The 25,562-nt window shown below is 32.0% G+C and overlaps 1 protein-coding gene across 7 annotated transcripts in view; it reads left to right on the top strand.

Moving 5' to 3' along the window:
* Positions 1-25,562, top strand: part of NALCN (sodium leak channel, non-selective) — a 518,736-nt gene that overhangs the window by 307,052 nt on the left and 186,122 nt on the right. For all 7 annotated transcript variants that reach the window (XM_074299465.1, XM_074299466.1, XM_074299463.1 and 4 more), the window contains one exon: positions 8,997-9,188. In XM_074299465.1, the coding sequence (XP_074155566.1) occupies positions 8,997-9,188 (192 nt within the window). The remainder of the gene's footprint in view (positions 1-8,996; positions 9,189-25,562) is intronic.

Raw genomic sequence — 25,562 nt, 5'->3', positions numbered from 1 at the left:
TGTTCTAAGTTCTGGGAATTCAAAAAGGGCCCTGCCCTCCAAGAGCTCACAATCAAATGGGGGGAGGGGGGAGGGTTAGACAATAAACAATCAAATATGTACAAACAAGCTATATAAATGAATAGGACTACAAATGCAATCAAATATGTTTAAATATAACTATTACAATAATTTTAAAGCAATTTTAAAAAATTTAAAAAGAGGAATACCAGATTAAGAAGGTCTATTTTAGAGGATTGCCTAAGGCATTAATAAGTTAACTGGCTTGCTCAGATTTACATAATTATTATGGCAGGACTTAATACTGTCTTTCTTGTTATGAAGCCAACTTTCTACCTTCTATATCATATTGTTTTTTGCACAGTAATCATCATGAGCAATTATTTGTATAGCCCCACTAAGATTACCATTTTGTAATTTTTTGTTATTTCATCTCTCTGTGACTATTTTTATATGCCCTGTGAAGTTTAATGACTGTCCAAACATTAGCATACTTTTCTATTGTCCAACAGGCACTTTCCTTCTAATCTATCCCAAATATAATAGGAGCTAATTGAGGATAGTGGACATTTTGTTTTATCTTCATATTCTAATTTCTAGCATAGTGTACATCTAAATCATTACAAGTTAAATTTAATTGAGTGAGACCATCCCCAGTTTCTACCAATTAGGATTGAAAGGAGATGTAAATAACAAGAAACACATTTCTTGGACTACTATGAAACAAGTAAACATATTATTTAAATTGAAAAAGCCAGATGCTTATATGAAGTTGATGGGTTTTTAAATTTAAATATAGAAGATTGGAGGAGTGAATCCAAGATGGTAGAATAAAGGCAGGGACTTGCCTGAGCTTTCTAAAATTCCTCTCCAAAGGACATTAAAATAATGGCTCAAAATGAATTCTGTATTGGCAGAACCAACAAAAGCATGGTATGAAAGAATTCTCCAGCCCAAGACAACTTAGAAGGTCAGCAAGTTGTGCTTCATGCTAGAAAAAGACTATAGTAACATCACTATGTCAGTGTCAAAAGTACAAAGTGATTGATGTTGATCAGACTGATACAAACTTAGAAAATTCTTCCGCCGTTTGGGCACAAATCATCCATATGAACATTTGGAGTGGAAAGATCTCTAAAATTGCACATATCATGTTTCTTTTCAGCTACTACAAATCTTCTTTGCTCATAGAATACAGTCAAACTGGAGTAAGAATGTAGTATGTTCCAGTACTAGATATTCTTAAATCAATGTAGCAGAAAGCTTTGGGGATAATTGAATCATTGAAGGCTTACAGAGCTCTCAGCCCGCAGATGGACAATAGGACAACTGCTCAGAAGAAAATTATAAGAGAATATTTGCTGGCACTGGAAATAGGACTTTATTGTTTTGTCCATATTCTTAACAATGTTCTGGGTCCCAGTCCCAGAGTGAGGAAGAATACTAGCAAGAAGAAGGGCCTGGTTATAGTCCCAGGGCAGAAAAGAATGCTTGTGGTCATTCATAGACCAGCTCATAGGTGAGAAGGACAGTAATCACATCTCTCCTTACCCTGTATTATCATGGAAGAACAAAAAATGTGTGGACCCCCAGAACAGTTTTGAAAACAGCAGCACAAAAAACAGCTGAAGCTTAGGACAATTCCCACTCCACAGTGGGAGCAGAACCCAACTTTAATATAAAGTTTAAGATCAAGAAATAAGCCAGAAAAATTAGCAAATACCTCCAAAGAAGGTTAGTATGGTATCAGGAAAGGTCCAAACACAAACTCAAAAGAAGAAGATAAAGTCAAAACTAATACAATCCAAAAGCTTCCAAGAGGAATGGGAATAGGTTACCAGGCTAAAATTGTTACCTAAAAAAAATCAAAAATGAGGCTAAAAATAAAATAAGAGAGATAAAGGAAAAATAGAAAAAAAAATGAGAGTGATGTAAGAAAATCATCAAAAAAAAGTGCCAGCATGGCAGAAACTAGGCATGGACCCACATTTAATACCACATACTAAGATAAGATCAAAATGGGTCCAAGATTTAGGCATAAAGTATGAGATCATAAATAAATTAGAGGAACATAGGATAGTTTACCTCTCAGACTTGTAGAGGAGGAAGGAATTTATGTCCAAAGGAGAACTAGAGATCATTATTGATAACAAAATAGAAAATTTTGATTACATCAAATTAAAAAGTTTCTGCACAAACAAAACTAATGCATATAAGATTAGAAGGGAAGTAACAAATTGGGAAAAACATTTTTACAGTTAAAGGTTCTGATAAAGGCCTCATCTCCAAAATATACAGAGAATTGACTTTAATTTATAAGAAATCAAGCCATTCTCCAATTGAAAAATGGTCAAAGGATATGAACAGACAATTTTCAGATGATGAAATTATAAATATTTCCACTCATATGAAAGAGTGTTCCAAATCACTATTGGTCAGAGAAATGCAAATTAAGACAACTCTGTGATATTGTTATATACCTGTCAGATTGGCTAAGATGACAGGAACAAATAACGATGAATGTTGGAGGGGCTTTGGGAAAACTGGGACACTGATGCATTGTTGGTGGAGCTGTGAAAGAATCCAACCATTCTGGAGAGCAATCTGGAATTATGGCCAAAAAGTTATCAAACTGTGCATACCCTTTGACCCAGCAGTGCTATTACTGGGCTTATATCCCAAGGAAATACTAAAGAAGGGAAAGGGACCTATATGTGCCAAAATGTTTGTGGCAGCCCTTTTTGTAGTGGCTAGAAACTGGAAAATGAATAGATGTCCATCAATTGGAGAATGGTTGGGTAAATTATGGTATATGAATGTTATGAAATATTATTGTTCTGTAAGAAATGACCAATAGGACGAAAACAGAGAGGCTTGGAGAGACTTACGTCAACTGATGCTGAATGAAACGAGCAGAACTAGGAGATCATTATACACTTCAACAGTGATACTGTATGAGCATGTACTCTGATGGAAGTGGATATCTTCAACATAGAGAAGAGCTAATCCAATTCCAATTGATCAATGATGGACAGAATCAGCTACACCCAGAAAAGGAACACTGGGAAATGAGTGTAAACTGTGAGCATTTTGTTTTGTTTTGTTTTTCTTCCCAGATTATTTTTACCTTCTGAATACAATTCTTCCTTTGCAACAACAACAACAAAATTCGGTTCTGCACATATATATTGTACCAAACATATACTATAAGATATTTAACATGTATGGGAATGCCTGCCATCTACGGGAGGGGGTGGAGGGAAGGAGGGGAAAAATTTGAAACAGAAGGGAGTACAAGGGATAATGTTGTAAAAAAAAATCATCTATGCATATGTACTGTCAAAAAATGTTAAAATTATAAAATTAATTTAAAAAGTGCCAGCTTGTTAAAAGAGGCACAAAAAATACTCAAAAAAATAATACTTTAAAGGCAATTTTAAAAAAAGGCACAAAAATACATTGAAGAGAATTCTTTATAAAGCAGGAATAGCCAAATTGAAAATAAGTTATAAAAATTCACCAAAGAAAAGAGCTCCTATAAAAAGTACAACTGACTTAATGGAAAGAGAAGTACAAAGGTTCAGTCTCCTTAAAAAGTAGAGTTGAGCCAATAGAAGCTATTGGAATGAAAAAAAATAGAAGTAAATATGAAATATCCCATTGGGGGCAAAAACTGACCTAGAAAATAGATTGAGAAGAGATAATTTAAGAATTAAAATGTCCCTGAAAAGGAGTTTCGAAAAAAAAGAGAGCTTAGATTTATTTCAAGAAATCCTCAAAGTGATCTTTTTGGAATCTGGAGTCTGAGATCAAGCTCGTGCACTCTCACTTGAGTCTCTCTTGAGCAGTGGTCCTCAAACTTTTTAAATAGGGGGACAGTTCACTGTCCCTCAGACTGTTGGAGGGCTGGACTATAGTAAAAACAAAAACTATGAACCTCAGCCCAGTGCTGGAAGTGTGCATTGCTAACATGAGTTTAGGTCAAAAGTCACTTCTGGTCTGAGTTTGCCATAACCCGGCGGCCGCATAAATGTTCTCAATGGGCCACATCTGGTCCGTGGGCAGTAGTTTGAGGACCCCTGCTCTTGAATCTGGCAGCCTCCTGCACCTGGCACACAAGGGACAATTCCATGAGGCTCAAACCTCTGATCCCGCGGTCAGACCAGACCCTGCTTGCCAGCAGCTTTGAGCCTCCTGGAAGTGTCCTTCATGAGCCAGGAGCAGGAGGCTGCCTCTTCCAGCAGTCTGCCAATCTGCAGTCTGCCAGTCTCAACCAGTCTCGCTCAAGTCTGATTTTGTCCCCAGTTAAAAACTCTATTACAATTACATCATTATAGTATACTGAGTATAAACCAATCTAGAGTGATTATATCATTATGTCATACTAGATATATGTGAACTAGAGAACCATTATCTCATCAATTCCACTGAATTAACACCTTGTTTCAAGTATACTTCTCCTGACTTCTGGCCCTCTACACTCAAGGGAATTTATCCTGATATTCTAGAACCAGAAGTTAACATAGAAATTGAAGGAATTCACCCATCCCCTTTTAAAGAAGGGGAATGAGAATGAGAATTCCCAGGAATATTATAGTCATAAATCCAGAGCTCTCAAGTCAAGGAGAAAATATTGCAGGCAGCTAGAAAAAACATGTTATAGAACCACAGTCAGAATTACACAAGATTTAACAATTTGTACCTTAAAGGCTCAGAGGACATAAAATGATGATATCCCAGAGGGCAATAGAGCTAGAGTGGCAATAATTACCCATCCAGCCAAACTGAGTATAATCCTTCAGGGGGAAAATGGATATTTAATGAAATAGAGGACTTTGAAGCATTTGTCAGGCTTAACAGAAAATTTGACTTTTAAATACAAGACTCAAGAGAAGCATAAAGAGGAAAGAGAAATCTCAAGGGATTTGATGAAGTTAAAATGTTACATTCCTGTATGAGAAGATAATACATATTAACTCCTAAGAATTTTATTATTACTGTAGCAGGGATAGATACATAGATGGATAGAAAGAAAGACAGAGAATAATTATATATTTAACATAATAGGATGATGTCCAGAATTAAATTAAATTAAATCAATGTTTGAGAAAGAGGGATGAAGTGGAAAAAAGAAAAGGCAGAGGTATAATGGAATAAATTTTCTCACATAAAAAAGACATGAAAGAGCTTTTATCATGGAGGAGATGGGGAGGATAAAAGTGGGCAATTCTTGAAACTTTCTCTTATAGGAATTAATAACTGTGAATTTGAAAGGGTTGAACTCATCCATAAAACAGAATTGAAGAACTGAGTGAATTAAAAAATTATAATCCTATAATATGTTGTTTACAAGAAACATATTTGAAGCAGAAAGACATAGGCAAATTAAAGGGCTAGAGCATAATATATTGTGCTTCAGATGAAGTTTAAAAAAAGTTAGGGTAACATATATCCTCTCAGACAAAGCAAAAGCAAAAACAGATCTAATTAAACGAGATAAGCAGGGAAACTAAGGTACCTTTTCTACTTCTAAACCTTTTTTCACTCATGACATTTTTATGTGATCCTAGATATATAGATATATAAAATATATATACAAATAAAACATTTACTGATAATAAATCACAGTTTTGCAATGCCCACATTCACTTATGAGACCCCACATGGAGCCATGACCCACAATTTATAAAACTGGATTTTAGATGATGGGGCATCTATTTGGTACATTAAGCAGATCACTGGTCCTGGATTCAGGAAAACATGAGTTTAAATTAAGCCTCAGATACTTACTAACTTTGTATCCCTGGAGAAGTTTAACTATGTTTTTCTCAATTTCCTTATCTATAAAATGAGCTAATAAATAGAAGGGCAAACCACTCCAGTAACTTTGCCAAAAAAATCCCAGATGAGATCACAAAAAGTTGGATATGACAGAAATGACTGAAAAACAATAACCATAGACAATGAACAGCTTTAATGAAGGCCTTATTTCTCAAATGCATAAAGAATTGAGTCAAATTTGTAAGCGTATAAAGAAGTCACCAATTGATAAATGGCCAAAGAATGTGAACAGTTTCAGTCTTCATAAGAAGAAATCAAAACTATTTTTAGTCATTAGAAAAATGCTTTAAATAATTACTGATTATAGAAATGCTAATTAAAACAGCTATAAAGTACTATATATATATATCAGATTGGCTAATGTGATGGAGAAAATGAGAAATGCCCAAGGAGATATGGTAAAATTGGGACACTATTTCACTGTTGATAAAGTCATGAAATGATCCAGTCATTTTCAAGAGAAATTTGGAACTACATCCAAAGGATTATAAAAACCGTAGATAGAAATATCATCAGTTAGGTCTATATCTCACAAAGATAAAAACAAAAAGAAAATGTTCATAAAAATATTTATAGAAACTTTTTTTGTATTGGCAAAGTATGGGAAACTGATAACCAACATGTAGGTAATGGTTCAACAAGTTATGTGATTATAATGTAAAGACTTACATGAAATGATGCAAAGTGAAGTGAGCAGATCAACCAGAAGAACAATGTATACAATAATAGCAATATTTTGTCAGTGATCAGTTATAAATAACTTAGCTATTCCAAGCAATAAGATAATTCTGAAAGATTGATGATGAAAAATGCCACCCATCTTCAGAAAAAGAGTCAGAGGGGCAAATTGAAGAATATTTATTATTTGTGGGGGTAAAGAGGTGGCCTTTGGTTTTTTTACCTTTTTACTGATCCTATAATAGCATACTCTCCTTAACTTGTGGTTTTTTCAATGGCTATCCCTCATGCTTGGAAAGCACACATTTATTTAATCTCATCTATTGGCTTTCTTCAAGGTGCAGCTCAACAGAACGAAGAGTACATTGTACACAGTAACAATAATATTACACAGAGTTCAACTGTGAATGATTTAGCTATTCTCAGTAATACAATGATCCAACAAAGTTACAAAAGACATGAAAAAATATTATCTACATCTAGAGAAAGAGCTGATGTAGTCTCATTCAGATTGAAGTATACTTTTTTGTTTTATTTTTCTTTGGTTCATTTTCTTTTACAACATGACTAATGGAAATATTTTGCATGGTTGCACAAGTATAATCTTTATTAAACTGCTTTCCTTTTCAGGGGCAAAGTCAAAAGGGATGGAAGGAATTTGGACATCAATTTAAAAAACAAAAATAAAAAATTATATGTAATTGGGAAAAATAAATAAGAAACGAAGATTGACATTTTCTTATAATATTTTCCCTTCATAGTTTTCAAAAGATCCAATATGATGGCCTGATCTAATGCTTGATCTAAGAATTTTCTAAGACTCATCTCTGTTTAAAAAATTTGGTTTTCCCAAATTTAGGACACATAAATAAGATGAAGATATGGCTAGGAAAGCAAAATTGTAATTTGCCAAACCATCTTATTCATCTCATAATCTTTGTCTTGATTCCTAGGTTTTTCAGATTTTTTTTAACATTGTAAAGTAACTTGTTAGAAATAGAATTTGCATTAATATTGAAAATTTGGGATTTGAAATTATCACCTAATTTGATTTTATTATGAAGTTAAAAACATATCAGTTTTGGGGTCTAACTTAAAAAAAGAAAATATTTATAATGCTAAAAAGAGAACCCATGTTTCTAGAACTTTAGGGTTACATTTCACTTTTAATACAATTTAGCAAGCCCCCTAAAACTGGCAAGTACTTTATTTCATTTTTTACAAATAGAAAGTAAGAGGGGTTTTTCAAGAAAATGAAAATTTAAGAGATTTGTTAAAATTTAACAGCTGTTCATAGAATGCTTTTCATTGATATCTGGGATGAAAATAAAAATTATTTGGATCATCTTGTAATTATGATATTAATACAAATAGACAAGAAAATATATCCTTTCAAAGTTTGAGCTATAAACCATATTTAGACAGCTAATGTAAATTAGTCTGGATATAGCTATTTAAAATTGTTAATGACACATTTATGCCAGAGAATAGATTGAATCAATAAAATATGAATGGTTTCAAATTATTAATCTACAGATACTAGTAAAGTTCAATTTTTTAACTTAAAAAGTTATACATTGGGGAGATGATTTTTTTTGTTTTGTTTACTCTTGGAAAAGAGAGGCTTAAATTTTTAGCCTGGAAACAGGATGATTGTTTAATTTTTTAAATTTATTTTAAGGAGAGAGAAAGTATATAGATCAAAATCAATCCATTCCAACAAATTAATAGATTTTGTTTACTTGATCATATAAAATTTATCTGGCACTTTTTAATTTTCTTAAGCTTCTTTTATTTAGTTTAATAAATCATATTGCATTGTTTCTATAAATAATACCATTTGTATCTATAAAATTTGATATCAGTGATAATTCTTTCTTTAAAAGAATTGTACTTGTAGATATTACTTTGCATGAAATTACACTAAATAATTCTACAGATCTTGCCAATTAATTACATATTGCCTTATATTGTTCTAAGATGTTTTCATATGAGTTTTGCCTCCCAATTATATTAAGTTTCTTGAGAGCAAGAAGAATGTTGTATATTTATTTCTTATTCCATAGTATGCATAATAATGTTTGGCACAGCATTGTTCAATATATTCTGAATTAAATACATTTTCTTACTACTGGTTGCCTTTTAAGGGCACTGATTAATTTCTCTTAGTGAAAAATATTATATATAGTTAAATAGATTTATTTTGTAAAGAAAAAAAGTGTCAGTGAACAGACCTTTACAATTTTGTCGGCTGAAAAAATTATGAAGCTTATTTTATTAATACATTTACTAACATTTTAGTAACACAATATATATTAGCTGACCTCTCGGTATTTTCTATTTTATAAGTTCACTAATGGTGAAATACAATTTTTTTTTTGGAAAAAAGTTAGACAAAGTGAAATTTTCCTGTGAAAATTGAAATGAACTTATTTATTAGAAGGATAATTAATATGTTTTTTTCTATTATTTTGCAGGTTCTTCGAGTTGTTCGACTTATTAAGATTTCTCCTGCTTTAGAAGACTTTGTATACAAGATATTTGGTCCTGGGAAGAAACTTGGGAGTTTAGTTGTATTCACTGCCAGCCTCTTAATTGTGATGTCAGCAATTAGTTTACAGATGTTCTGTTTTGTAGAAGAACTGGACAGATTCACAACTTTTCCAAGGGTAGGTTTTAAAAAAAAGGAGTAATGGATGCAATGTCTTTTTTAGTTTTAATGCTGAGTAGGAATACTAATAAGACACAAAAATACATTTTTAGATTCAGTAATGCTCATCACTACTGGAACCTTTCTGATGACTTAGTATAATCTGAATTTGATGAAGATGCTGCTGTTGCTGAAGTAGGACACAGTTTTAAAAATTTTCTGTCCATTGTAAAATTTTCCCAAGTGGTCCTGAATATTTATGGGAAGAATAAATCAGAATGAAATACTGGGATTGAATGAAACTTGAGGCTAACATAGTTAGAATGGCATGCTCCTAGGAATGAATTATCTTTGAGAAAGAGCAGGCTGATTGTATAAGTATTGTTTTCAGTGACCATTTATATTATTTATATAAAGCTAATATTTAACTTATGATTTCTAAATTATCAAAATAATGAAGAAAAAAATATTTTAAGGTTTAAAAGGCAACATAAATTTTGAGGTTAGCAAAAAAACAAGAAACCTTCAGAGAAAAGGTCTTTGAGAATTTATCTAGACCTTATCTCTACATAATTGAAACAGTTTATTTAATTCTCACCAGAAAAATGAAAGCAAAGTAATTAAAGATTGAAAATTGTATTTGTATGGTAAATTAAATACTAGAGATTGAGAAGAAGGTTCTGTGTTTACCATTCATCTCATTTTCAGCTCTGTAATCATAGGTAAAACTTCTTTTGTTTCCAACTAATTCAGTTTTCTTTTCAGCAGTAGTGAAATAGTATCACTATTTGTATATTCCTTAATAATCAATCAACTAGTGTTTTTAAAAAAATTACATAGGGCAGAGGCAAGATGGTAGAGCAGATAGATCTTTACATAGGGCAGAGGCAAGATGGTAGAGCAGATAGATCTTTATCTCAACTCTTCCTGGCTTCCCTTCGATCAACACCAGATCAAGTCTCTAAATGGTTTTGGAATGACAGAACCCACAAATATCTGGAGTGTAACAAATTTCCAGTGACAGATATTTTGAAAGAAATTCAGAAAAGGTGTGTCTCAATTGGAAGGTGAGTGTGGGGAAGGGGGTATTGCAGCCTAGCACAGGTGCAGTTCAGTAGAGCCTCCTCATGCTGGGGGAATCTAGTGGGAGGCTCATAGTCCAAATACAGCAACATTTGCTATTTTGTCTTGGTTCAGAAGCTAGTAGATCAGGAAATTAGCTGTAAAACTTCAGTAGGCAAATAGTGAGCCGCTGCACCCCAACATAATAAGTGAGACTTGACTGTTAACCCAGCAAGAGAAGGAAGCCAGAAGCACTGGCTCCAGGGCAGTGTGAATCTACTGTCTCTTATACAAGAAGCTTGGAGCAATCTCCCCTTTCTCCTAAGAGCAGAACTCTTTAAAAATGTGGAAAAAACCCAAAAAGAGCTCTGACCCTAAATAGCTTTTATAAAGACAGGGAGGAACAGACCTAAAATCCTGAGGACACTAAAGGCAAAGCATCTCCAAATGAAACTCCTAAGAGTGATATAAATTGGTGTCCATCTCACAGGGCTCTCTTGAAATGATTAAAAAAGGATCTTAAAAGAGAGTTTAAAAAATTGAAGCAAATAAAAGCTCAGAAAAAGGAAACACAGAAATTGTCTGAAGAAAATCACTTCTTAAAAGATAGTTTTGACAAAATGGTAAAATGGAAAAAGAAAACAACTTCTTGAAAAACAGAATTTGTGAAATGGAAAAAAATCCAATGAACAAAACAACTCATTTAAAAGTTCAATTGGCCAAATGGAAAAAAAAAAAAAAAAAAAACTAGCTGTGTGACCTTGGGCAAGTCACTTAACCCCAATTGCCTCAGCTAAAAAAAAAAAAAAGAAAAAGAAAAAGGAGATAAAAAAGTTACCTGAAGAAAATAATTCACTAAAAATGAGAATTGAACAAATTGAAATGAATAACTCAATGAAACATCAAGAATCAGGCAAACAAAACCAAAAAAAAAAAAAAAAACCACCACCACCAACAAAAAAAAATTAAAAAAAAAAAAGAAAAAGAAAGAAAGAAAAGAAAAAAAGAAGAAAATGTAAAATACAGCAAAAAAAAAAAAAATGATCTGCAATTGATCCAGAAGAGACAATCTAAAATTTATTGTACTATCTGAAAACCATAATTAAAAAAAAAAGAGTATAGATAACATGTTTCAAGAAATCATCAAGGAAAATGTTCTAGAACTGGAGTGTAAAATAGCCATTGAAAAAAATTTGCCATTTACTTCCTGAAACTCCCATGAAAATTCCAAGGAATATTGTAACTAAATTCCAGAATTATCAGATCAAGGAGAAAATTTTGCAAGTAGCCAGAAAAAATTGATTCATATATCAAGGAGACATAATCAAGATTACCCAGGACCTAACAGCTTCCACTTTAAAGGAACAAAGGGAACAGAATATGATATTCCAGGGAAACTTTGACTGCAGCCAAGAATCAGCTATGCAGCAAAATTAAGCATTATCTTTCAGGGAAAACAATAAGGGATTTTCATTTATTTTTGGTGAAAAGATTAGAGCTGAACAGAAAATTTGATCTTCATATATAGAACTCAAGAGAAGCATAAAAAGGGAAGGAAAATTGTTTTTAAAGGATGATATGTTTAATTCCTGAGAACTGTATCTTTGTTAGAGGTATATTTACAGGGTATAGGTATAGTTTGACTTTACTGTAAAGATAGGAAAAAAAAATAGGGTGGAAAAGGAATTGCACCAGAATTTAAGAGAGGAGATGGAGATGTAAAATGTGGTAAACTACATCACACGAAGAGGCAAAAAAAAAAAATAAATAAAAATAAATAAATAAACCTTCTTGGAATTGAGGGAAAGAAGGAAAAGGGATGAGCATTGTGGGAACCTCAATCTTATCAGATTTGGCTCAAAGAGAGAATATCAGACACATTTAGGTTAATATAGAAACTAGTCTCATCCTATATAGAAAAGTAAGAGAAGAAATGGGAAAGAAAAGGGGAATGTGAAAGAAGGAAGAATAGAAATAGGTAGAGAAAGGGATTTTAAAAAGTGGGAGGTTGTAAAAGGGGAGAGCAGATTGAGAGAGATGATGGTCAAAATCAAAATAATGATGAGGAGAGAAAGGGGGAAAGAAAAGAGAAAAGTATAACTTGGGGAAAATAAGAAGGTAGGAAATAAATAGTTAATAAAGTGAAAGTGAATGGGATGAACTCTCCCATAAAACATAAGTGGATAGCAGATGTAATCTTATAATATCTTGGTTTTTATTTTATTTTATATTTGATATATACAGAGTAAAAGTAAAAGGTTACAGCAGAATCTATTATACTTCAACTGAAGAAAAAAATTAAAAAAACAAAAAATAAAAACAGTACTCAACATATATGCACCAAGTGGTATAGCATTCAGTATCCAAATTCCCAGAGGAGAAGTTAACAGAGCTTCAAGAAGAAATAGACAATAAAACTATACTAGTGAGAGATTTCAACCTTTCTGTATCAGAACTAGATAAATTGAACTACAGAATAAACAAAAAAGAAGTTAGGAAATTAATAGAATTTTTTTAAAAAAATAGCTATGATAGACATTTGGAGAAAACTTAATGAAAACAAAAAGGATACTTTTTTTTCTCGGCAGTACAGGGAAACTACACAAAAATTGACCATGTATTAGAGTATAAAAACTTCAAAATCAAATACAGAATGGGAGAAATAGTAAATGTATATTTTTTCAGATGTTGATGCAATAAAAATTACATGTAAAAAAGGGCCAGAGAAAAATAGGCCAAAAATTAATTGGAAACTAAACAATCTTATTCTGAAGATCAAATGAGTGAAACAACAAATCATAGAAATAATTGATAATTTCATCCAACAGAATAGCAATGATGAAACAACATGGCAAAATTTATGGAATGCAGCCAAAACAGTTCTTAAGGGAAATTTTTATATCTCTAAATGCTTACTTGAATAAAAAAAGAAGGAGATCAATCAATGAATACAATTTTAAAAAGCTAGAAAAAAAAAAAAAAACAAATTAGAAACTCCGAATTAAATACCAGATTTGAAATTCTGATAATAAAAGAGGAGATTAATGAAGTTGAAAGTAAGAAAATTATTGAACTAGTAAACAAAACTAAAAGTTGGTTTTATGAAAAAACAAACAAAATAGACAAATAATTAATTAGATTTTTAAAAAGGAAAGAAAAAAATCTAGTTGCTAGTATCAAAAATGAGGATGAATGAAGAGGAAATTAAAACAATATTTAGGAGCTATGCCAATAAATCTGATAATCTAAGTTAAATGGATGAAGACTTACAAAAATAAAGATTGTCCAGATTAACAGATTAAATTTATTAACAATAAATTACTTAAATAGTCCCATTTTAGAAAAAGAAATTGAACAAGATATTAATCAACTCCTTAAGAAAAAAAATGTCCAGGAGGGCCAGATGGATTTATAAGTGAATTCTACCAAACAACTAGAGAATAATTAATTCCAAAACTATGCAAATCAATTGGAAAAATAAAGAAAGAAGAATCCTACCAAGTTCCTTTTATGACTCAAATATGGTGCTGATATATAAACCAAGTAGGGTCAAAACAGAGAAAGAAAATTATAGTCCAATTTCCTTAATCAATATTGATACAAAAATCTTAAATAAAATATTAGAGATTATAGCAAGTTATCACCAGAATAATACATCATGACCAAGTAGAATTTATACCAAGAATTCAGGGATGATTCAATAACAGGAAAACCATTAGCATAATTGACTATATAACATATATTATATGATTATCTCAATAGCTGCAGAAAAAGCATTTGAAAAATATAATACCCATTCTTTTTAAAAACACCAGATAATATAGGAATAAATAATAGTTTCCTTAAAATGATCAGTAGCATGTATTTAAAACCATCAGCAAGCATTATGTGTAATGGGGATAAACTAGAAGCATTCCCAATAAGGTCAAGCATAAAACAATATTACCCACTATTACCACTACTATTCAATATTGTATCAGAAATGTTAGTGTTAGCAATAAGAGAAGAAAAAATAAATTAAAGGAATTAGAGTAGATAATGAGGAATCATATTATCAGTCTTTGCTGATAATATGTGGATGCATTTAGATAATCCTAGAGAATTAACTAAAAACTACTGGAAACAATTTACAACTTTAGCGAAGTTGCAGAATACAAAATAAATCCACATAAATCATCAGCATTTCTTCATTTAAAATAACTATAGATAACATAAAATACTTGAGAGTCTATCTGCCAAGACAAATTAAGACAATTCCGAGGTAGCACTACACACCTCTCAAATAAGCAAGAAAAAATAATGATGAATGTTGGAAGAGATGTGGAAAAACTGGGATAGTGGTAGATAGTTGGTAGATTGTTGGTAGAGTTGTGAACTGATGCAATCTTTCTGGAGAACAATTTGGAACTATTCTCAAAGGACTATCAAACTGAGCATATCCTTTGATCCAGCAGTGTGTCTACTGGGCCTTTATTCCAAAAGATCATAAAAAAGGAAAATGGGCCCACATGTACAAAAATGTTTGCAGCATTCCTTTTTATAATGGCAAGGAAATGGAAACTGAGTGGACATCCAGAAAGAGGACTTTGGAGACTGTATGTGAACTGCAACTTAACTTTTTCACCTTTTTTGCTTTTGTTTACTTGATTTTTATTTTTTTCTCTCATTTTTTTTCCTTTTTGATCTGGTTTTTTATGCAGTAGGAAAAATGTAAAAATATGCTTAGAAGAATGGTACATGCTTAACATATATTGGATTATTTGCTATCTAGGAGAGGGAAAGGGAGAAGAGATGGAGAAAAATTTGAAACACGAAGTTTGCAAGGGTAAATGTTGTACTTTTAATGTACTTTGAAAATAAAAAGTCATTTTTTTTACATTTACACTTAAAACTTTTAATACTTACGTACAAAGTATTATTCATGGGAAAAAACTCTAAGAACTGCAAGGATCAAGAAAGATGTGCAGAAACTGGAAGATATTGGAATATAAGTATGAGTTATTTATTAATGCAGCTTTTAAATCTATATGCATCAAATATGATAGCATCTAATTTATTTTCAGAGAAATTTGCTGTAATTTTTTTCAGTTACATTTGCTGTTTTTTATTTTTTCTTTTGTTTATTTTTTAAAAGAATAAAGAAAAGATAGAAAAAGAAAGCAAAACAGAATAGAATATTGTCATGTGCCCAGCAAAACATTAGAAAGGATTCAAAACACATAACAATAAATTTCCAGTTCAAGAAAGGAGATATAATGGTAGAAGGAATTATATTCATGTGTCCATATTTTCTTTGCTTCCTTGTTGGCTGTTGATTTGTTTCTTCTGTGTATTTTTTTGGCTTTTTGTTCTCCTTTCATCCCTCCTACCTCCCCTAAACAGGCTATAGTTAAGCATAGATATATTTAATAGATACACACACGCACATATGTGTGTATATATATATATATATATATATATACATTCACACCCATACAGATATAAACACACACATATATTTATACATACATACATAGAATATACATACATATCTACATATACTTAAACATACACATTTAGCCTTAATAAACATGCATCTAAAACAGTATTAGTATGGTTGACATATAATGTAGATTTCTCTCTTGATTGAATCGTTAAGTTTGACTTTGTCTAAGATGAGTGATTACTACCCTACTTCTTTTTCTAATAAATTCAACTTCTGATCCTTGTCGTAGTGATTTTGTATTTCTCTGCTTTCCTTTACCTGCTAACTGAACTACATTAATACTGTTCCTTAACTTGTCTTATTAATACTTAACCTCTCCTCAACCATGGATCCCATCTTATCTTCTTACCTACCCTTTGCTTCCTCCTCCACCCATCATATTCTTATTTCTTTATGGATTTTGTAGGGTGCTATACCCTTAGTGGTATATGTATAGTGTTGCTTGTTTAATCCATTGCTGATGTGAGTAGATTTTCAGAACTAAGAGCCCTCCTCCTCCCTCTAATGCGTCTGTGTCTATTCTTCCTCTGTACCTCATTTGTATAAATCTTTCTTTTGAGCCATCCAATTCTTAAACATGTGGCATACATTTCCATGTAAAGAAACAAACAATCTGAACACATTAATTTCCTTGAAATTAATCTTTGACATAAGCTCTTATATGTTAAATTTTCTATTGAGTTCATATTTGCTTGAAACAAAATCCTGAAAATTTGCAAAATTTTTGAATTTCATTTTTTCATTCAATATTATGGATAATTTTTTGTTAGCTATGACATTTTTGGCTGCAGGTATAGTTCTTTTAATTATTGGTATAAATGATTCCAGGAGTCTTTTATTGTAGCTGCTAATAAGTCCTCTACAATTCTAGTTGCAGCTCTAGCATATTTTATTTCCTTTTTTCCCTTGTTTCTTGCAAATTTTTCTCTTTGATTCTAAATTTTGAAATTTTCCTAGATGTTTCTACAAAAGATCTCTTTGAGGTGGTGAGTGGTGAATTTTTCCTATTTTGACTTTTCCCTCACATTCTATCATTCTAGGACAATTTTCTTTTATTATTTCTTGCATTTTTGTGTCAAGGTTCTTTTTTGGTCACAGGTTTCAGGTAGTCCAATTATTTTTATGCATTCTCTTCTTGATCTGTTCTCCAGATCTGTTGTCTTTCTTATTTTTCATTCTGTTCTATTTGTCATTCTTTATATTCTGTTTTGTTATTTCTTGGTCTCTTATAGCTTCACTAGTTTCCCTTCACCCAGTACTAATTTTCAGAGTAATTTTCATCTTTAAGATTCTATATCTCCCTTTCTAGTTTGATAAATTATTTTCATAATTTTCTTGCTTTCCTTGGATTTTTGGTAGCTTTTTCTCTGCCTCACTTTTGATTTCTAAAGTCTGTTTTTGATTTCTTATATAAATTCTCTTTGGACAGGTAGCCATTTAATGTTACTGTTTGGTATAGAAGGAACTTTTTATTTTACTTCCCTGTCTTCCTTTGAAGATGAGTACTAAATGAGTACTAGTCTTCCCTATTGCAATAATAAGTTGTTATGATTGAATTCTTTCTTCTATGCTGGCTCACTTTTTTGTTATGAGTATTAGTATAGTTGGAGCCAAGATGCTGAAGAGGACACACATATTTTTCTGAACTCTCCTCTACCCTCAAACTATTTTATGAAATAGCCTCTAAATTAGTGCTTCACTGTCAGAACCCACAAATATTGGGAGTACAACACATTACCAATAGAAGATAATCTTGAAATTCAACAGAAAAGGTCTGTTTTTACTCACACAAAGGGATGAAACAAAGCTAGCCCAGGTGCAGACACAGGCAGATAGACAGTGAGAGTGCAGAGAACCCCTCATGCTGAGCAGTCCAGAAGGGTGTGGGGTGTAGTCTCTGTGGAAAATCTGCAGCGAGAACTCTACCACAGTGTCAGCTACTCTGCCCTGGCAGCAAGCCAGTAGATTAGCAGAGAAGCTATAAACACAGAGGGTAAAGACTATAACAACAAAATGCTAGGATCTCTTGGGACCTGGCCATACCCACTTAGCACTGGGAGGGATTCAGCACAATCTCAGCACACAACCACTAATCCCAGAACAGCCACTGCACTTCACTGCTACTGCCTGTTGTCTGTAGAGGCAGCTTGGAAATACCTCACTACCCCATAAGCAGACTGCAGAATTTTTTAATGAATAAAAAGTCAAAAAGGGCTCTAACTATAAATAGCTTCTATTCTGAAAAAGAGCAGATTTCCATAAAACAAAACAACTCATTTAAAAACTCAATTGGACAATTACAAAAAAAAATTAAAAAGTAAATGAAGAAAATAATTCATTAAAAATTAGAATTGAACAGATGGAAATGAATGACTCGAGGAGACACTAAGAATCAGTCAATCAAAACCAAAAAAAAAATGAAAAAATAGGAAAAAAAGTTAAATACCTACTTGGGAAAATAACAGACCTTGAAAATAGATCTAGGGGAGATAATTTAAGGATTATTGGACTCCCTGAAAACATGAGAAAAAAGGAGCCTAGACATTATTTTTCAGAAAATTATTAAAGAGAACCACACAGATGTCATCGAATCAGAAGGTAAAATAGACATTGAAAGAATCCATTAATCATCTACTGAAAGAGATCCCAAAATTAAAACTCCAAGAAATATTGTGGCTAAATTCCAGAACTATCAGACCAAGGAAAAAATGCTACAAGCAGCCAGAAAAAATTCAAATGCTGAGGAGCCACAATAAGTATTACTCAGGATCTAACAGCATCCACATTAAAGGATCGAAGGGCCTGGAATCTGATATTCTGAAGGGCAAAGGAACTTGGTATGCAGCCAAGAATAACTTACTTAGCCAAAGTGAGCATTTTCTTCCAGGGAAGAAGATGGACATTCAATGAAATAGGTGACTCCAACTCATTTCTGATGAAAAAATGAGAGCTAAACAAAAAGTTTGACCTCCAAAGATAGGACTCAAGAGAAGTATGGAAAGATATAAAGAACTTTTGAAGTCTATATATCTGTTATAGGTATACATAAAGAGTACATATATAATTTGATTTTATTGTTATAATATTAAAAAGAATTGAAATTGTACCAGAAAAAAGGGAAAAGTGGAAGTACTACATCTCATGAAGAGGCAAAGGAAACTTATTATATCTGAGGGAAAGAAGGGAGAGGGATGAACATAGTGTAAATTTTACTCTCATCAGAATTGGCTAAGACAGAAAATATTAGACATATTTGGTTTACAGAGAAACTTCTCCCACCTCATTGAAAAGTGGGAGGAGAAAAGCAAAAAGGGAAGGGGTAGGCTAAATAGAAGGGAATGCAGAAATTGTAAGGGAAAGGTTTAAGAAAAGGGTAGGGACTCTAAGGAGGAGGGAGGGATTCTAAAGAGGGAGGACTATGTGAGGCAAATGGTGCTCATAAGTTTAATATAGGGGAAGGGGGAAGGAGGAAAGGAAAGAGAAAAGCATAATTTGGGGATTACAAGATGGCAGGAAATAAGAATTAGTAGTTTTAACCATAAATGTGAATGGGGTAAACTCCCCCATAAAACAAAGACAGACAGCAGACTGGATTAAAAGCCAGAATCCTACAATATGTTGTTTATAGGAAACACACTTGAAGTAGGTTGATACATACAGAGTAAAGGTAAAAGACTGGGGCATAATCTACTATGCTTCAGATAAAGTAAAAAAAAAAATCAGGGGTAGCTATCCTCATCTCAGATCAAGCAAAAGCAAAATTTGATCTAATTAAAAGAGATAAGGAAGGCCACTATATCTTGCTAAAAGGTAGCATAGATAATGAAGCAATATCAATACTAAGCACCAAGTGGTGTAGCATCTAAGTTCCTAAAGGAGAAGTTAAGAGAGCTGCAAGAAAGAATAGACAGCAAAACTATAATAGTGGGAGATCTCAACCTTGCACTCTCAGAACTAGATAAAGCAAGCTACAAAATAAATAAGAAAAAAGTTAAAGAGTTAAATAGAACACTAGAAAAGTTAAGTATGACAGATCTTTGGAGAAAACTAAATGGAGACAGAAAGGAGTATACTTTCTACTCTGCAGTTCATGGAATCTGTACAAAAATTGACCATATATTAGGACATAAAGACCTCAAATTCAAATGCAGAAAGGCAGAAATAGCAAATGTATCCTTTTCAGATCACTATGCCATAAAAATTACATTCAAAATTACAGGGGAAAATAGACCCAAAAAAATCAGAAACTAAATAATTTCATCCTAAAGAATGAATGGATGAAACACCAAATTATAGACACAATAATTTCACCCAAGAGAATGACAATAATGAGATGATATACCAAAGTGTGTGGGATGCAGCCAAAGTGGTAATAAAGGGAAATTTCATACCTCTAGAGGCCTACTTGCATAAAATAGAGAAAGAGAAGGTTAATGAATTGGGCTTGCAATTAAAAATGCTAGAAAAGGAACAAATTTAAAATCCCCAAACACTAAACTTGAAATTCTAAAAATAAAAAGAGAGATCAATAAAATTGAAAGTAAAAAACCCCACTGAATTAATTAATAAAACTAAGAGTTGGTTCTATGAAAAAAAAACAACAAAATAGACAAATCTTTAGTAAATCTGATTAAAAAAAGAAAAGAGGAAAATCAAATTGTTAGTCTTCAAAATGAAAAGGGAGAACTCACCACTAATGAAGAGGAAATTAGAGCAATAATTAGGAGTTACTTTGCCAAACTTTGTGCCAATAAATTCCATAACTTAAATGAAATGGAAGAATACCTTCAAAAAATATAGCTTGCTTAGATTAAAAGAGGAAGAAGTAAATAGTCTAAACAGTCCCATTTTAGAAAAAGAAATAGAACAAGCTATTAACCAACTACCTAAGAAAAAATCCCCAGGACCAGATGGATTTACAAGTGAATTCTACCAAACATTTAAAGAACAATTAACTCCGATGCTATATAAACTATTTGAAAAAATAGGGATTGAAGGAGTCCTACCAAATTCCTTTTATGACACAGACATGGTACTGCTACCTAAACCAGGTAGAATGAAAATAGAGAAAGACAATTATAGACCAATCTCCCTAATGAACATTGATGCAAACATCTTAACTAAAATATTAGCAAAAAGATTACAGAAAATCATCCCCAGGATAATACACCATGATCAAGTAGGATTTATGCCAGTAATGAAAGGCTAGTTCAATATTAGGAAAACTATTGACATAATTGACTATATCAATAACCAAATTAACAAAAAGCATATGATCATCTCGATAGATGCAGAAAAAGCATTTGATAAAATCCAACGCCCATTCCTATTAAAAACACTATAGAGTACAGGAATAAATGGATTTTCCTTAAAACATTCAGTAGCATCTATTTAAAAGCATCATATATAATGGTGATAAACTGGAACCATTACCAATAAAATCAGCAGTGAAGCAAGGTTGCCCTCTATTACCATTACCATTCAATATTGTATTAGAAATGCTAGCTTTGGCAATAAGAGATGAAAAAGAGATTAAAAGAGAAGTATTATTATAAGCACTTCTAATCATAGGTTGCAGGACGGTGCCTCTAGATTCACTTCAGATCTTTCCTCTGACCTGGAACCCCAAACCAAAAGCTCCCACTTCTTTACAAGTACCCATAGCCAGCAGCATCTCTACCTCATGGCTTGCTTGTTCCTTCTCCTATAGGTGAGTCTTTGTAGCACAGTGGGCCTGATGTTCCTAATCAGCTGAGGTTAATTTAGTCTTCCCAGACTCAGATTCCTAAATGTTGCATATTGTCCAAGAGATAAAAGTTTCTTTGGTTCTTGCTATGGCTCTCAGCAAATCCAGCTAGTCTCAGGAATCCCAACCATTCACGCTTATTAATCCTTGGCCTAGGTTCTTACTTCAGATCTTCTTGGATTGTATGAGGTGGAGCCCTGATCTGTCCCAAGTCTTCTTGATTTTTTGTTAGTCTATGTTTGCTCTGAGGTACAAATTTGTTTTGTTTGTGGAGGAAATCTGGAGAGCTTGAAATTTATTGACCTACTCTCTCCAAATCCTTCTTCACATTGAAATTTTTAAAAGAAAAGTCAAGTGAATTACAAGTAGAAACAGATAATAGTAGTAATATAAAAGGGGACCTTAATCTTCATGTCTCAGAACAAGGTAAATCTAGCAATGAAGGAAATAGCAACAAAAAAAAAAGAACGAATAATGTCAAGGAATTGAATAAAATTTTAGAAAAATTCATTATGACAGATGTGTGAAAAGAAAATGAATGGAAATAGAAAGGAGTATATCTTTTTTTTTTCTTAATGGCTCATGGTAGCTTTAGAAAATTTGACATATGTTTATGTATAAACATTTTATAGTGAAAAATAGAAATATTAAAAGCATTACTTTCACCCATGCCCTCTAGATAAATTCCTTATAACTTCTCTAATAATTATAATGTTCCAAGGTGTTATATTGTATTATTTTCATATATAAGAATATAACAGTTTTAATCTTGTTAAATCCCTTATGACTTCTCATTCATATTTAACTTTTTATGTTTCTCCTAAGTTAGTGGCATATTTTTCTATCAGAAATGCTCAAAAGTCCCCATATTGGATTATACTCACCTTTGCTGGATAGGTTTTCTTGGTTGTAATTTTAGATCTTTTTACCTTCCAGAAAATCATATCCTAAACATTCCTTTCTTTATAATATTAGATAATAAATCCTGACTGGTTTTGATAGCATTTAATTTTTTTTTTCTTTTTGACTTCCTGCAGCAAATCATTTTCTCCTTGACCTGGGAGCTCTGAATTTTGACTATAATCTTTCTGGGAATTTTCTTTTGGAGAGTTCTTTCAGGACATGACTAGTAGATGTTTTTAATTTCTACTTTTCCCTTTGATTCTAAGACATTTTGGCAGTTTTCTTTGAAAAATTCTTGAAATGTGATATCAAGGTTCTTTTAGAAAAAAAAATCATGGCTTTCAGGTAATCCAATAATTCTTCAATTTATATTATTGATTTATTTTTCAGGGCAGTAGTTTTTCTTTGGAGATATTGCACATTTTCTTGTATTTTTCAGGCTTTTGATTTAGTTTCTTCTTGTCTCTGAAGAGACTGTGAAGAATCTTAGAGATTAGTAAATCAGTGTGATGATATGAATTTCCAGGAAGTTCTTTTCTCTTTATTTTAAACTTAATGCAGGACTTCTTCAATGAACATGTGAGCATACATTGCTTTTGTATGTCTTTCTTGGGTTTAAATATCAGAGTTTCTTAACAAAGTTATCTCTTTGGTTATATCTCTCAAGGAATTTGATAACTTTTGTATGGAATTCATTTTTTTTTATTTTATTTTATTTATATATATATATATATATATATATATATATATATATATATTTTATAATATTATCCCTTGTATTCATTTTTCCAAATTACCCCCCCTCCCTCTATTCCCTCCCCCCGACGACAGGCAATACCATACATTTTACATGTGTTACAATATAGTCTAGGTACAATACATGTGTGTGAATATCATTTTCTTGTTGCACAATAAACATTAGAATCTGAAGGTACATGCAACCTGGGCAGACAGATATTAGTGCTAACAATTTACATTCCCCTCCCAGTGTTTCTTCTCTGGGTGTAGCTACCTCTGTCCATCATTGATCAACTGGAAGTGAGTTGGATCTTCTTTATGTTGAAGATTTCCACTTCCATCAGAATACATCCTCATACAGTATTGTTGTTGAAGTGTACAGTGATCTTCTGGTTCTGCTCATTTCACTCAGCATCAGTTGATTTAAGTCTCTCCAGGCCTCTCTGTATTCCTCCTGCTGGTCATTTCTTACCGAGCAATAATATTCCATAACCTTCATATACCACAATTTACCCAACCATTCTCCAACTGATGGACATATGGAATTCATTTTGTTGAAGGAAAACTATTTTCTCTACAAGTTGAATGCTGTTAAAAATTCAAATGTAAACAGCAGGATTTGTAATCTCTATACATTTCATTCAGCTTTGTGATTATGAGAATGTGGGTAACCTATAAAAATAATTTTCAAAAATCCACTTATTCCCTTATCAAATTTTATTAAGTATACCCTTAGGCCAAAAAAAACCCCACCACTTAGACAACTGTAGTTTTAATTGGAGATATTTGTTTAAGTCAAATATTGTTTCCCTCTGTTATGTAATAACTTTGAAATAACTGGATAGCATCAAGCAAACAGTTACATACCAGAGAGAATTCATGTATCACCGAGATGAGTAAAGAAAAAATTTAGCTTGGTAACTTTACCATGAGTGAATTCAGAAATCACCAATTATTTACCTACTATTAAAACAGAATATAAGGGAAATGATTCTATTGTTGTTGTTGTTGTTGTTTTGTTTTTGTTTTGGTTTTGGCAACATATCTCTTCTAGAAGCTACTTGTCCAAAGATATATGCCTAATTATATATAAAGTGAAGGAATGCTATGCAGCAACATCAAACAAATCAGGCAGATTACTATTAAAAAATAAAGGGAAAGAAAAACTTGGGAGTTGAGACTGAAAATAGAAAGGACTTAATGGTAAATAAGATACATTGACATAACTTTTATAACAGTTACAAATAACATTTTCACATAGTAGCATGGAATACTTTATAAAAATTCAATTTTGCTAGGGTTACAATTTTGGAAGAGAGTTCCATTGACTGAAATAAAAATTCCTGGGAGAACAGGTTAAAAGATTTTTTTAAATTCTAAATTCCCTTATAGAAATATTGAATTTGAAATACTAGAGATATACCCAGATCAGGATATCAGGTAGATAGTTTAAAAAAAAAAAATCATGACTGAACTCTAAAGAATGGTTAGGATTAAAGATGCAGATTTGGGTATCATCTACTTAAGGAGTAATTCAGAAGGCAGTAGAATTGATGAAATCACACACACACACACACACACACACACACACACACACACACACACACACACAAAATGGTTCTTAGGAAAAAGAAAAAAAAATTGGCAAAAGCACCATGGTATAGGTTAGATAGAGTGACTAGCCAAAGAAATAGAAAAGAGACCAGTTAGAAAGGGAAGTCCAAGGCAATATAACAGAGTGCAAAGAAAAGTTGTTTTGGAACCAGAGAATGTGGGTTTAAACTACACCTCTGCCACTTAGTATCTTTGTGAAGGAGGGCAAGAGAGCTCAGTTTCTTTATGTTTAAAATGAGAGGACTGGATGAAAATAGTCCTAAGGTTTTTCCAGATCTAAATTTATGGTTCTGTTGGATCTGTCATTTTGGTGTTATGGAAGCCAAATTAAGAAAGGGTATCAAATAAGATGGTATAGCATGTTGTGACAAAGGTCAAAGAGCAACCAAGTAGAAGGATTTTTAAAATTAATTTTCTAAGCATTTAAAAATATTTCATACCATAATTCACACATTTTGAAATTACTTTTCTTTCCTCTAATTGTTTCCTTTTCTTTCTTATAAATACATCTGTATAGTATTTTAATTTAATTTTTAATTTTAATTTTTAAAATTTTAATATTTAATTGTAGTTTTTAGTTGAGCAGAAAAATAATGTACATACACTATTCTCCTTTATATATCATTAATATTTTAATCATACACATATACATAAGAGGAATATGCATAAATATAAGTTTTGTCCACATAGCAGAACTATAGTTAGCAGCAACACCTATTCCCAGAAATTATCACATTAATCATAACAAAAGCATTGTAACTTTTCTTCATATTCTCCTGAGAATTGCAGTTTTGTTTTGAAACATATCTCTTTTTCCATAATGATTTTTCACTGTCCAACCCTAA

This window comes from Sminthopsis crassicaudata, chromosome 3 (genome assembly GCF_048593235.1).
Source record: "Sminthopsis crassicaudata isolate SCR6 chromosome 3, ASM4859323v1, whole genome shotgun sequence".
Taxonomy (NCBI): domain Eukaryota; kingdom Metazoa; phylum Chordata; class Mammalia; order Dasyuromorphia; family Dasyuridae; genus Sminthopsis; species Sminthopsis crassicaudata.
This window is presented reverse-complemented; position numbering and strand designations above follow the sequence as displayed.